At 51.6% G+C, this 12,808-nt stretch overlaps 1 protein-coding gene across 1 annotated transcript; it reads left to right on the top strand.

The window, feature by feature from the left end:
* The first annotated feature begins 1,005 nt into the window (after positions 1-1,005).
* Positions 1,006-12,699, top strand: golgb1 (golgin B1). Its single transcript, XM_086103947.1, has 18 exons — positions 1,006-1,140; positions 1,751-1,829; positions 1,894-2,067; positions 2,144-2,257; positions 2,333-2,617; positions 2,687-2,800; positions 2,874-3,534; positions 3,601-3,677; positions 3,897-3,954; positions 4,040-8,966; positions 9,035-9,446; positions 9,515-10,528; positions 10,597-10,790; positions 10,874-11,033; positions 11,343-11,443; positions 11,527-11,598; positions 11,678-11,747; positions 11,839-12,699. The coding sequence occupies exons 2-18, from the start codon at positions 1,761-1,763 to the stop codon at positions 11,977-11,979; spliced, it is 8,643 nt and encodes a 2,880-aa protein (XP_085960073.1). The 5' UTR covers positions 1,006-1,140; positions 1,751-1,760; the 3' UTR covers positions 11,980-12,699.
* The last annotated feature ends 109 nt before the right edge of the window (positions 12,700-12,808 follow it).

The raw sequence follows: 12,808 nt of genomic DNA, 5'->3' as shown, positions 1-12,808 counted from the left end.
ATGTATTTTGACACATGCCTGTCAGAGGCATTATCTTTCATCTCCAAAATGATGAAACGACTCATACAAATGTAACATAAATGGATTAAAAGAGCCCATAAAACGCGATCATAAGGCCTCAAGTTCACAGGGTGAAAGACGAGATAAAGTGTGATGGTCAGTCCACTCCGGTCTTCCACCTCAAGGCGCGTCGCAGGTGCGTGTAGACGCCATCAAAGGCGGATAGCGTGCAGCGTGTGAGGTGCGTGGTCCAACTCCCGGCGTCCGCCATCCATTGCACAAAGCGGCCCGCGAAGGCTGCGAAGAGCGTCACGTAGTGGGCCAGCAACGCCAGGCTTCGCCCCAGCTGCCTGCCACGGCTGACAATCAGCTTGACTGCCTGGTCGTGCCTTGCCATGATTGCGTTATTATTTTTCACCTAGAAAAGAGAAGTTGTTGGAAATATTCACATCCACAATTTCCTGCTATCACTACAATACAGACTTGTAGTGACCTATATAGTCCACGAGATAAAAGTCCGTACAGAGTGATTATGGGTGAGTGCTTTACAGAACTTGCCTTAATATGAACGAAGAATGCAAAACGCCCTTGACAGGCTGTTGAATTGCATCGGTGTTGCGCACAACACATGGCGACAGATAACATTTAACAATTCCCTCAGAGATGGGCATTCCTAGCCCATTTTTTGGGGGTGCTCAAGGATCCCTAAATTTAATCCCACCCACCAGAAACCTGAAATCTTATTTATGTATGTTAGAATTGCCCTTGCTCAGTCATAATTTCTCTATCATCTGCAAAGAACGACTAATATTCCTGTACCTTGAGGAGTTATACTGCCGCCAGGTGGCGAAGGAGCGCCGACCAGATGGAGCGAAACAATGTCCATTTCAGTGAAGCTAATTCCAGTCATTTTAATGGGGAAATGTTCTCAAAGCTTTGATTATTTACTTATTCGTTTGTTGATGACGACGGCCTGTTGCATTGGAATTGGCACACGGTGCCTTACCGTGTCGTCCAATCAGCGTAGAGCAGGTTTTGTTTCCGGGAGAGTTTGGTGATGTGGCTCAGCTTGGAAATCCATCCGAGGAGATCTAGCCGATAAAGAGAACGCCGAAGACCCACCGAGAAGCACTCATACAGGTGATTCAAAGGGCCTTCTACCCAACCTTACCGCTTAGCAGACTCCATAAGGAACTGTCACACTCGACGGCCTTTAACCGCGCCAGGGAGCATTTAAACGCTCGCTTCTAATTTGCAACCGTTAGCTAGCTAAGTAGCATCGATGCGGAAACTGTAAACAACCAAAGATTCCCAGCCGACTCCTTGCATGCTAACCCCGCTTGTAACATCCCGACATGTCCACCGCCCTCTCTGGGCGTCAGCGTCCAGCTACTTGGTTGGATTTCGCAATAGTTCTGGTGAATCGTCGCTGTGGAAGAACGCGGTGACGCAGACGCAGTGGACGACGGGTTCGGGAAAAGTCGGTTGTTTTCGTGACGGCTCGGAAGTTAGGGATCGCAGCCTGTGTTGCAGGACACATGAATGTTTGTCCGAGCCCAAAATGCATGCATATATAGATAGAGCTATGTATGTATTTAGCTCTGCATACTTATTGTAGTGCATCTTCATTCTTTCATTTTACAATTGATCCTTTTTTAAAAACTTATAAATCCGTGTTTTTGTTTTCATAAATGAAACTGTACGAAGCATGCATCACATATTTATGCTTGCCTCCCCATCCCTTGCGCAGTGCCATCCTCATGTTCAGCCGCCTGGCCACAGTCCTCCAGGAGCTCTCTGGAGAGGAGGGTCAGGATGGAGAGACACAGGTGAGATCTAGAAAAATCCAAACTACCACTCTGAATTTGACTACACTTTAAATTGCCCCCCCAGGAGAGTGAACTCGCACCTCAGCTTCCTGCCAACGAAGGCGAGGCTGCAGCAGAGTTGGAAGTACCTGAGGAAGTCAAAGAGCATCTGGCCCACCTGGAGCAGTTGGTGGTGCAACTGAAGGAGCTTATCCGTGACAAGGACACTCAGCTGGCTGGGAAAGATGCACTTCTCAAGGTTGAATAACCGAATGGCTGTAAATTATGAAAAACATCAACGGAATCCCTCAATTCTTTGTGCTTCCTCTTTGCAGAATGAAAGGGAGAAGAGCGAGGCTCGCTTTAGTAAGCTCAAACTACAGGCCAAAGCCAAGATAACCTCCCTCAGCAAGCAGATTGATGATTTGAAGGGACAAGGAGCAGCAACTGTAAGCCCTCAATCAAATGTACTCCACTGTCTGTATATAACATGACTATTATTATTTTTTTCTTTGTGACACAAGACCCCTGACAGCTCATTTTCAAGCGATGTGGCTGCGGAAGGCGAACTACAAGAGCTCCAAAGCAAGCTTCGTGAAGATGAGGCCAAGACTAGCGAGCTACTAACGCAACTCCAGGCCACTGAGAAACTGCTGGTAGAGAAGGACGCCGCCCATGCCGAGCAGTTGAAGCACCTCCAGGCAGTGGTGCACGAAAAGGATGTGCGCTTCCAGGAGCAGATTCAGAAGCATGAAGAGGAGCTGCTGGGTGCCACTGCACAATCATCCAATGATGGCGAGCTGCAGCAGGTGCGACACCTTGCGCAAAACAATTAAGATGTATAAAGGATGCTAATCTTGGTCAGTGGCTTCTCGTAGGCCCTCCACGTGTCCCAACGACGGTGTGAGGAGCTTGAGGAGGCCTTGAAATCACGTTCACAAGTGCTGGAAATGCTGCAGCAGGAAGTCACCAGTGCGGATCAACAAAAACAGGTCCAGATTCTTAAATACACTTGAGCCTTTCATGGAAGTGTCCTGAATCTACACGATCTCTTTGTCTGCCTAGATTCTGACTGCTGAGTTCCGGCAAATGGAGGGTGAGCTGGCCGAAGCTGTCAAACAGAGGCAGGAGTGGGCCCAGCGGTTCAGCGAAGCTGATGCGGCCCTTCTGAAAGCACTGGAGCGGGCAAGTGAGGAAGCAGCGAAGCACGAGAGGGAGCTTTCATCGCTGAGCCGCGCAGCTAGCGACAGCCTGGAGAAGGAGAGGACGGAAGTTGCCAGGCTGGAAAAAGAGTTGGCTTTGATGAACGAGAGTGCCGTAGCGTGTCGTGATGCGTCAGAGAGAGACAAGTTGGAAATATTTCGCCTTGAAAAGGAGCTCACATCTACCAGAGAGTTAGAGTCAGAAGTCATCCAGGCCAGCCGGAGCCACCTGGAGGAGACAAAATCAGAAGTTGCCAGGCTGGAGCAAGAGCTCGCTTCTCTTCAAGAGGGACAGGAAGAGTCCCAGAAGAAGAGCCACATCTTGGCTGAGATTTGGAGACACTTACAACCTCTGACCCTCTGCGATGTAGAGCCATCGGAGGACACTAAGGTCCCAGATGACCTTTCCCTTGTTCTGGACACCGTGCTGTCCATTGAGACACAAATGACCAGGCTCAAAGATGATCACCGGGAGAATGAGGAACATTCTCTTGAAGCCAAGCACACAATGGAGGCTCTTCAAGGTGAGTAAGAAGATTCCCTCTTTGGTGATTTTACTTTGTCTTAAGCGCACATTGATTTCTTTCCAGATCAACTGGACAGAAGTGTCAGCGAGAAGGAGGACGCCATGGCCAGGGTTAAGCAGCTGGAGCAGCACATCGAGCTGGTGAGCGCTCTTAATAAGAAGGTCTTATCTGCAAAGTCAGACAAGACGTGACAGAAACCAGGTCATAGACGTGCAGTGAGCCCTCTAATCTCTTCTGCACTGTTCCATTGTCGTTACCGACTCTCTCCTCTGACCTTCAGATCACCGCACTAATGTTGATGCTTCTGATAAGGTAACCAGCCCAACTAAAGTCATTTTATTCTTCTTCCTCTCGATTAGATTTCTGAAAAGGATTCAGAGGAGCCACGAGCAGATGCGCCTTCTGAAGCTGACAGAGGTAGAAAGCTTTTTTTTAAAATCAAGGACTTCAAAAGTAATGGTGGTCATTGTTTTTCCATTTTGATCTGTATGGATTGTCATAGTGGCTCTCTCGGCACTGGAGCAACAGCTATCGGAAAAAGATAATGAGCTTAGCGTCTTGCGACAACGTCTGCGAATGGCTGAAGAGCAGAGCACCAGTGATGTTGCATCGGCTCACATTGTTGATCAACCTCCAGACCAAACTGAAACTGACGACGCAGGAAATAATTGTGCAATGCCTCCTGACTGCCTGGAGGACACCCAAGAAGATGAGACCACTTTGGTCGCTGAGGACACATCCGTCCTCTCCCTTACTGCGGACACTGAAAGCAGCCCAGAGCTCATCGAACAGCAGGAATCCCCTGAAGAGTCAAAAGGGGCTTCCTCTGATGAGATGGTCACCAGCACAGATTCTGAGGTGGCTCACAGCAGCTGGACCCTATTAGAAGCTGTGAACCAGGATGGACGTCAGGAATGGCCGTCGGTCGTGCAGGACTTTGGCCAGCTACAATCATGGGAGACCGCGAGCATGGAACAGGAAACCTCCACAACTTCAGTGACGTCCTCCTCCGTCGTGATCCGAGAGACCGTTGCGGTTCACATCATGCAGGAGGGTGCCTCCCCAGAAAATGTTTCCACGGGCCTGTTTGCTCAGGCCCTGGCGGAGGAGCTCCAGAAAAGGTACAGTGAACTTCTGGCTGAGCTAGAAACACTCAGAGAGGAGGCGGCAGTATCACATGAGAAGATCAAGAGTCTAGAAGTAGAAACACAAAGGCTTACTGCTGAGAAAGAAGCAGCGGTCTCTCGGGCCAGTGACGTTGAAGAGGAGCTCAAGTCTGCCAGAGGCCAACTCCAAAATCTCTCTCAGCAGAGTAGCTGCATGGCAGAGAAGCACAGTGCTGAAGTTTGCCTTTTAGAAGAACAAATCAACATTCTGTCCAATGACAGCAAAGACAAGGAGCAGAAGATCCAGGCTCTCCACACTGAGTTGAAAATGGCTCGCCAAGCCCTCTCTGAGCAGGACAACCAGGCCCTGATGTTGAGCGCACAGTTAGAGGACAGAGAGCTCCTGTCCTCCGAGCTGCAGAGGAAGCTTCAGCATCTGGAGAGCAACATGTTGGAACGGTCGCAGATGTCAGCTCTTGACAGCGAATCTTTGTCCAAGAAGGAGTCGGAGATCTGTGAGCTGCAGCGCCGCCTCAGCCAGAAAGAGCAACAGATGACGGAGCTTGACGAAAGGATGTCTGCCAAACTCAGCCAGGTAGAAGAGGAGCGCGTCTTGCTCGACGGTGAAGTCAACAAACTGAAGGAGCAGCTGGTGGAGGTTCAGCAGTTACGAGAAGAGACTTCTTCTCCGGAGATGGACGAGGAACTCCTGAGTTTACGCAGATCCAAAGAGGAGTTTGAAACCCAGCTGGCAACCACAAAAAAGAAGTTGCAGGTTGTGCTCGTGCAACGGAAGGAGCTCACGAAGAAGGTTTCTGATCTGGAGACGGCGTTGAAGAAGAATGCAGAAAAAGATGAAACGGCGGCACCCGAAACTTCTCCGGAGGTTGAAAAATATTCCGCGGAGGAGATGCAGGCCAAAGTGGCGGAGCTGGAGCAAACGTTGAAGTCCAAAGACGAAGCAATTGAGAACCTTCGATGCAAGATGAGCCAACAGGAGAAACTTTTGTCTGAAACACTTGCACTGAACAGAGAGCTGAGCAAGGACACCGAATCCCAACAGGCCAACAATTACTCCGACAACACCTTGTTACGATCCCAAGTGGCCTCCTTGGAAACGGAGTGTGAAACCCTGCAGAAGAAAGTCCTGGAGGCCCAAGAATCTCGCAAGGAGAGCATCCGCAAAGCCAAAGAGAAAGACAGGCACCATCGGGATCAGTTGAAGCAGCAGAAGGAAGAATACACTGAGCTCATGGGACGTTTTGAGCTGCAGAGTGGTGAGCGTGAGGTTCTTCTCACAAAAGTTCAGGAACTAGAAGATAAAATGAGCCCACATGAAGAGGAGCGCAAGGACCTGGTGGCAAAGATCGAGAAGACCTCAGCTGACGACTGGGTCCAAGAAGACTGGGTGGATTTTGCAGCGGCTGAGACTGATTCAGTTCAACATAAATCTAGTGTTCAGGGAGGAGAGCAACTTAGCGAGCAGTCTGAGGTTCTCTCCGCTCAAACAGAGGAACCCGTGAAAGCTCTCAGGGAAGAGATTGAGGCTATGGAGATGGCAAAGTTGGCGCTTGAGAGCAAGCTTCAGGAAGCTCAGACCAGTTTGTCCCAAAAGGTGGCTGAACTGCAGGATGTTAGCAAGGAGCTACAAGCCCTAAGAGAAAATGAAAGACAGATTGAAGCACTCTCCGATGAAATTAAAGATCTACGTGAAAAGTACAGACAAGCCGAGTCTTGTGCCGAAGCCTTGAAAGCAGAAATGGAAGCTGCATCCGTCGCCGCATCTTCTCAGCCCGCCAGCTCCATTGCTGCTCTTCAAGCTGAAGTGGAGGATTTCAAACTGTTTCTGGACAAGAAGAACCTTGAGATCACGGAGCTAAGCCAGCAGCTCCGTGAGCAAAACACACTCATACTCTCAATGCAGGACACGGTGGGCCACAAGGATCAACTGATAGCCTCCCTCGAGCAGGAGCTCAAGGTGGAACAGGAGAAAAGTAAGCAGTTGGAGGTTGAGGTTCCGCAGAGGCAGGAGGAGGAGGACAGCGAAGCCAAGCTCCAGCAGCTTCAGCGTAAGCTTCAGGCGGCCCTCATCTCTCGCAAGGAAGTGCTGAAAGAGAGCAAGACCCAGAAGGAGCGGCTACGTGAGAGTGAGACACTCATAGTTGAACTGCAGCAAAAGATGCAGACGGCGCAAGATGAGCTCCAGAAGGTCCGAGCGGAACGCACCAGGCTGATAGACGAGGTAGACCGCATGTTGCTAGAAAACCAAAGTTTGGGCTCGTCCTGCGAGAGTCTCAAGCTGGCAATGGACGCCCTAGCAAGCGAGAAAGACGCATGTCGAAGAGAAGGTGAGTTGGCCAAAGAGGAGGCCGCTCGGATGTGCAAGGAATGGGAGGAGAAGGTCAACGACATGAAGGATGAGTATGAAACCCTGCTACGCTCCTACGAAAACGTGAGCGACGAGGCGGAGCGCGTCCGGCGAGTCCTCGAGGCCGCCAGGCAGGAGAGGCAGGAGCTCGCAGCCAAGGTGAGGTCCAATGAGGCCTCGAGGGAGGATGCAGAAACACGGGCGGAAGAGGCTCGGAAAGAAGTCGAGGTGGTGAAAGACAAAATGAGGAAGTTTGTTAAGGGCAAGCAGCAAAAGATCCTGGAGTTGGAGGAGGAGATGGAAAGACTTCGTGAGGGGCAGGAGAAAACACAAATCAAATCGGAGGATGATGCTCGAGCCACAGAGTTGAGCAGACTTCGGGAGGAACTGCAGACTTTGAAAGTTGAGTTGAGCACTGCGGTGGCAGAAAGAGACGCTTTAACACGAGCGATGGAACAGATGAAGGAACGATTTCAGCATTTGGAAGTACAAGACCACACTGCTCCTCTCGTCGGGGAGGTTCGGCACTCGGATCCAGTTTTGACTGAGACAGAAATGGTGGAGTCCAAAACAAACCCAGAGGAGAGTCCAGATGACCACACAAGTTCGATATCTGCTGTAATTATTGGATCAGAACCTACAATGGGACGAGCTTTATTTGAGGACAAAATAAAGGAGATGGAGGTTGCGCTTGATTCAGAGAGGGAAAGCTGGCAGGAGAGGGAGGCCCAACTGAAGGCTGGACTGGCCTCTCTTGAACGGGATCTCCAGGAGAGCAACGAAAAGGAGAGCCTTATGGCGTCCCTGGAAGAGCGTCTGCAAGAGAGCAAAGAGCGGGAAAAGTGTCTGATCGAGGAGGGCACCAAACGGGAGGTCCAGTTCAAGGACCTCCTAAAAAATCTGGAAAGTGAGAAGGACAACTTGGAGGAACGTCTGATGGACCAGCTGGCCCAACTCAATGGCAGCATCGCCAGATACCAGCAAGAGGCTGCTGACCACCACGAGAAACTTGCTGAACTTCAGCGGGACGTGGAGAGACTCGAGAGGGAGCGGGCCGAGCTCGAAGCCGAGGCCCGGGCGCAGACGGACCGAGCGGCCCGGCTGGAAGAGGACATGAGGCAAGCCCAGAGGCAGAGGGCAGAAGCCGAAACGGAGATGGGGAGGCAGAGGGAGCTGGAGCAGCAGCTGAGGTCTGCTCAGAGGGTCAAAGAAGGCAGTCAGAGCCGAGCGCGTCAGCTGGAGGAACTCCTGAGGGAGAAGCAGCTGGAGGTCCGTCAGCTTCAGAAGGACAGCATCCAGTACCAAGAGAGGATCAGCGAACTGGGAGTGGAAGCGAAGGCGCTGCAGTTAGGCCATGATGAGCTCAGCAAGAACCTTGCGCAGTCCCAAGAAGAGACGCGCAAGAACCTGCAGGAGCTGAAGAAAACCGAAGCAGAATTGGCAAGCTGTAAATCCACCTTGAATGAAGCTCAGGAGCAATTAGGCCAAGTCACACTTGAGAAAACAACTTTGGAAAAGAACATCCATCAGAAGGAAGCTCTTTGGAAAGCCGAAGCAGAGCAAACGCTGGACTCGGTCAGATTCAGATTAGGAGCCGAACTGAAGGAGATGGAGCTGAGGCTGGAGGAGGCTTACCGCGAACGGGAGAAAGAAGAAGAAGCCACGCTGGAGGCCAGAGAAGCTGCTGATGCGGCCGAGAGCCGCGCGCAGGAGATGCAGGCCCGCCTTGACGAGTCTCTCGCCCGGCTCGCCGCCTTCTCGCGCTGCATGTCGTCGCTGCAGGACGACCGAGACAGAGTTCTGGATGAGGCCCGGCAATGGGAGACACGCTTTAACGATGCTCTACTTGCCAAGGAGGCTGAAATTCGAGACACGGAAACCAGGGCCAAGTTGCTGGCGGAGAACCTTCAGAAAGAATCTGCTCTCAAAGAGGAACTCCAGCTCAGACTGCACACGTAGGTCAGAAATCTGTCTTTCGTAGTTCCCGCGCATTGGCTTGAAATTCTTGAGTTTTACGTTTCAGGTTAGAAAAAGCTGACCAGGAGCGGCAGTTGAAACTGGATGAGGCGGCGAAGAAATTAAATGGGAGCCAAGCTGAGCTGGAGAGGGAGCACGCCGAGCTCCTGCAAACCACAGCCGAATTGCAGTCGGCGCAGAGCGAAGTACGGCTGCTCAAGGGCGAGCTGGAAAGCCACAACCAGAGGGTCCGTGCCCTCGAGGAGGCTGTGGGTCGGCTGCAGGAGGATATCGGCAAGGCCCGGGCGGAGCTGCGGGACAGGGAGGCGGACGATCGACGCCTTTGCCTGACCTTGGAGCAGCTGGAGGCGGACCTGCACTCCTCCAAGGCATTGACGGAGACCCTGCAGGTGGCGTTACATGATAAGGAGAAGAGGGAAGTGGAAATGCTGGATGAGAAGGAGCAAGCCGTTGCTCAGGTAAGGAGAGGAAAAAAATCTTTCTGCTCCCTGTGAGTGCCCGGAGACTATTGCGTTTGTCCTCACAGGCTGCGGACGAGGCACGCAAGGAGGCCGAGGGCAGGGCGCGTGAGGCTGAGGAGGAGCTGGAACGCAAACGAGGAGAACTGCGAGACCTCGAGGAGAAACTGCGACTGGCCGAGGTGGAGAGCGACAGCCGGAGAGCCAAACTGGATTCCTTCACGAAGGCCATGGGCTCCTTGCAGGACGACCGAGACAGAGTGCTCGGCATGTACAAGCAGCTGGAGGAGAAACACCTCCGGGTCATGGTCGACAAGGATGCTCTGATCCAGGAGGCGGCAAGCGAGAGTAACAGTCTCAAGGAGGACCTGCGCTCTCTGCTGGTCCAGAGGGACGACCTGTACGCCGAGAAGGCCAAACTGTCCGCTCAGCTCCACGGCTACAGAGATGAACTCAAGCAGGTTCTCGGCATGAAGGACTCTCAACACAAACAGCTCCTCGCCGCCCAGCGGGATCGCATCACCTCCTTGGAGAAGGAGCGCGACGATTTGGAGAGTGCGCTGAAGAAGGCCGGTGAGTCAGAAGCTGTCAAAGTGGAGCAGGTGATGCCATTGCAAGCCGTCAACGCCTCAGGGGCTGAGGTGGAGAAGCTGAGGGAGCAGTTGGAGACCGCCCGGCAGAAAGTGCAGGCTATGGAGGAGAAGCTTCTGAAGGAGAGGGAGGCGCATGAGAGAGAGACCAAAGAACTGTCCGAGCTGCGCTGGGAGGGAGGCCTGATGCGCACGGAGTCCGAGAGTGCTCAAGAGAGAGTGGCCGAGCTGGCCCGAGACCTGCTGGCCGTCGAGCAGAAGCTACTGGCGGAGAAGGAACTGGTGGTGCAGCTGAAGGCGGAGAACCAGTCGTTCGGCAAGGCCATGGCCTCGCTGCAAGACAGCAAGGACCAGGCGGAACGCAAAGCCTGCCGGCTCAGTCTCGAGCTGGACGAGGCCGCCAAAGTCGGAAGCCTCTCTCCAAGCAGCTCTGGAGAAGTGTGGAGCCTGAAGAATGCCCTGCAAGCTCTCCAGAACGACCGCGAGAGACTGGTGAGTCACGTCCTCCTCAAGGGGTGCTGAAAGCTATTGCTCCAAATAATTCTGGCCTTTCCTGACAGCTGGAGCAGCTTCAAGCACAGACGATGGAGCTGAAGACCAACAAGTCACAGCTGGCCCGCCTGGGAGCGGGTGAACTGATCAAAGTCAGCCAAGAGCTCTTTGAGGAGAAGAACAAGAATGCGCACTTGGCCGGCATCATCACGGAGATGGAGAACACGGCGGCAAGCGGCAAACAGGAAATAGGAATGCTCAGGTGAGACATACGAACAGCGCAAGCGTGTCATATCCTGTGTATGTCAGTTGTTGGTGACGTCTGCGCACGCCTGCACCCTGCAGACTGGAACGCGTGGACTGGATGGCCCAAGCCGAGCAGCTGAAGCAGCAGACGCTCAGCACGTTGTCGGAGCGTGACCAGCAGCTGAGACAGCTCGCCGCCATGTTGGAGGAGGCGCGTGCGCACACGCCCAAATACCAGAAGGAACAGTACCACAGAGAGGTCAACAAACCTTTGCCAAATACTTTCAAAGAAGTGATGATCATTTCAGAACAAAAGAAAAAAAATGTCATTTAATGTTTTGCTTTTTGGTTTCCCAATCTGAAATCTAAAAAAGAAATTGTCATTATCGACAGTATCCACCTAAAATAGGATTATTTGAATCAAATGTTTTTTGTACATGTAAATACCCCCCCTCCTGCTAAATTTGAATGGTCAAAAAAGACAATGTTGTTGTTGTTGTTTTCATGTTCAGAAAGACTATTGGCTCGATGATTTTATTTTAGAATTATTACATTGACTCCATCTCAGGCCTCACGGGAAGTGGACAGTGCTCCCGGTGCTCCTCAGGAGAGGAGCAGCCTGCAGGAGGGGCACGCCTCCCTGGCTGAGCTCTCGCAGCTGCAGCGGAGGTACTGCACGGAACCAGGGAAGACATTTCGTGTCACGGTGCAGAGGTTGGGAATCACTGGTCATTTTTTATGTGCTCCTTCAGACTCGATGAAGAGACGCAACAGAGGCTGGCAGCTGAGGAGCAGCTCTTGGAAGCGCAAGATCGACTCAGGCGGTACAAGAAGAGGCAAAATGGAGTGGTCGTGAATTTGTGTCATGTCCACTGATGTTCTTTGTTGAATACTCCGCCACAGCCAATCCAAATGGGAGGATCACTCTGAGACGGCCGTTTTCATCGAGCCTCCGCCAGGCGGCGTCACGCGTGTGAGTCACCGCCTTTGAAATGTGGGCACTTGTGTCGAGACGTGTGACTCGAGTACCCTACCTGTATAACCCCCTCTTCCTCCCCGCGCAGACCCGTCGAGGAGCCACCCCGGGTTTGATGCGGGCGCTACGCTCGGGCATGTGCTGGCGCCGCCGCACGCCGCTTCTGCTGGCCGTCTACCTGCTCAGCGTACACATTCTGCTGCTGCTGTGCTTGGGCGGCTTCCTGTGACAACTTCAAAGGGTTACCGCACACAAACATTGCACTTTACGTACAATAAACACACACACACACAGACACAGTCCGTTGCCAGTTTATTAGGAGCCCTGATCGCAGCAATAACTGCCACCGTCCCAATCCGGTGCGGGCTAGGTGTACCTAATTAATTGGCCAGGGTATTTTGAGGGATCTGCTGTTAGTTTTCACGGTGAGGACATGAAGGGAAAATGTTATGTGTGGAAATGCAAATAATTGTATACGTATTTATATATCCAAAGTGGCTCTGAGGTTCATGTTGTGCAGTTTGCCTTCTGCACACTTTTTGTTGTGACCACAAAAAAAGTGTGGTACAACTACCAATAATTCCGTTCAACCCCCCCCCCCCCCCCCCAAAGGGACTCTTCCATAATATTCTCTGTCCACTAATGTTGATAATGGGTTCCAAAGGAGATGCGCTCCTTGTAGTAGCCATCTCATTCCAACATAAACTGTTCTACTGTGATTTAGCCTAATTTATTGTTAGTTGAAATGGTTCACGCCTCTTTCTTTCCTGCTTTCATCATTCCTTTTGAGGTGTACACTGTACGTAACAGTTTTAAAGGGCTGCAGGGGAAAAATGTTTTTCTGTTACTTCGCTAGAAAAAGATCCCATTTTGCAAGGCGGGTGTGAGGTATCCTTGTTTTTGGTGACATATTCAAAATTTTTGAATAAAAAGATATTTTTAGTGGGAACTGAAGTGTGTTTTACTGTAGACTCAATGCAGTATTATCTTTCTTTCACCTCAGTGAAGTCAAAAGATGATTTTTGTACGCTTGATAACATCCAAGAGTCACAATATTA

Source organism: Hippocampus guttulatus, chromosome 22, assembly GCF_054856545.1.
Source record: "Hippocampus guttulatus isolate MCC_2025c chromosome 22, RoL_Hgut_1.0, whole genome shotgun sequence".
NCBI lineage: Eukaryota > Metazoa > Chordata > Actinopteri > Syngnathiformes > Syngnathidae > Hippocampus > Hippocampus guttulatus.
The sequence above is the reverse complement of the archived record's forward strand: the minus strand, read 5'-3'. Positions and strand labels throughout refer to the sequence as shown.

Excerpts from the sequence above, each read along its gene's own strand:
- golgb1 (XM_086103947.1), top strand. The coding sequence starts at position 1,761 with ATGTTCAGCCGCCTGGCCACAGTCCTCCAGGAGCTCTCTGGAGAGGAG. Across the intron at positions 1,830-1,893 it reads GTCAGGATGGAGAGACACAG|GAGAGTGAACTCGCACCTCA; the intron begins GTGAGATCTAGA and ends TTGCCCCCCCAG. Across the intron at positions 3,535-3,600 it reads CACAATGGAGGCTCTTCAAG|ATCAACTGGACAGAAGTGTC; the intron begins GTGAGTAAGAAG and ends ATTTCTTTCCAG.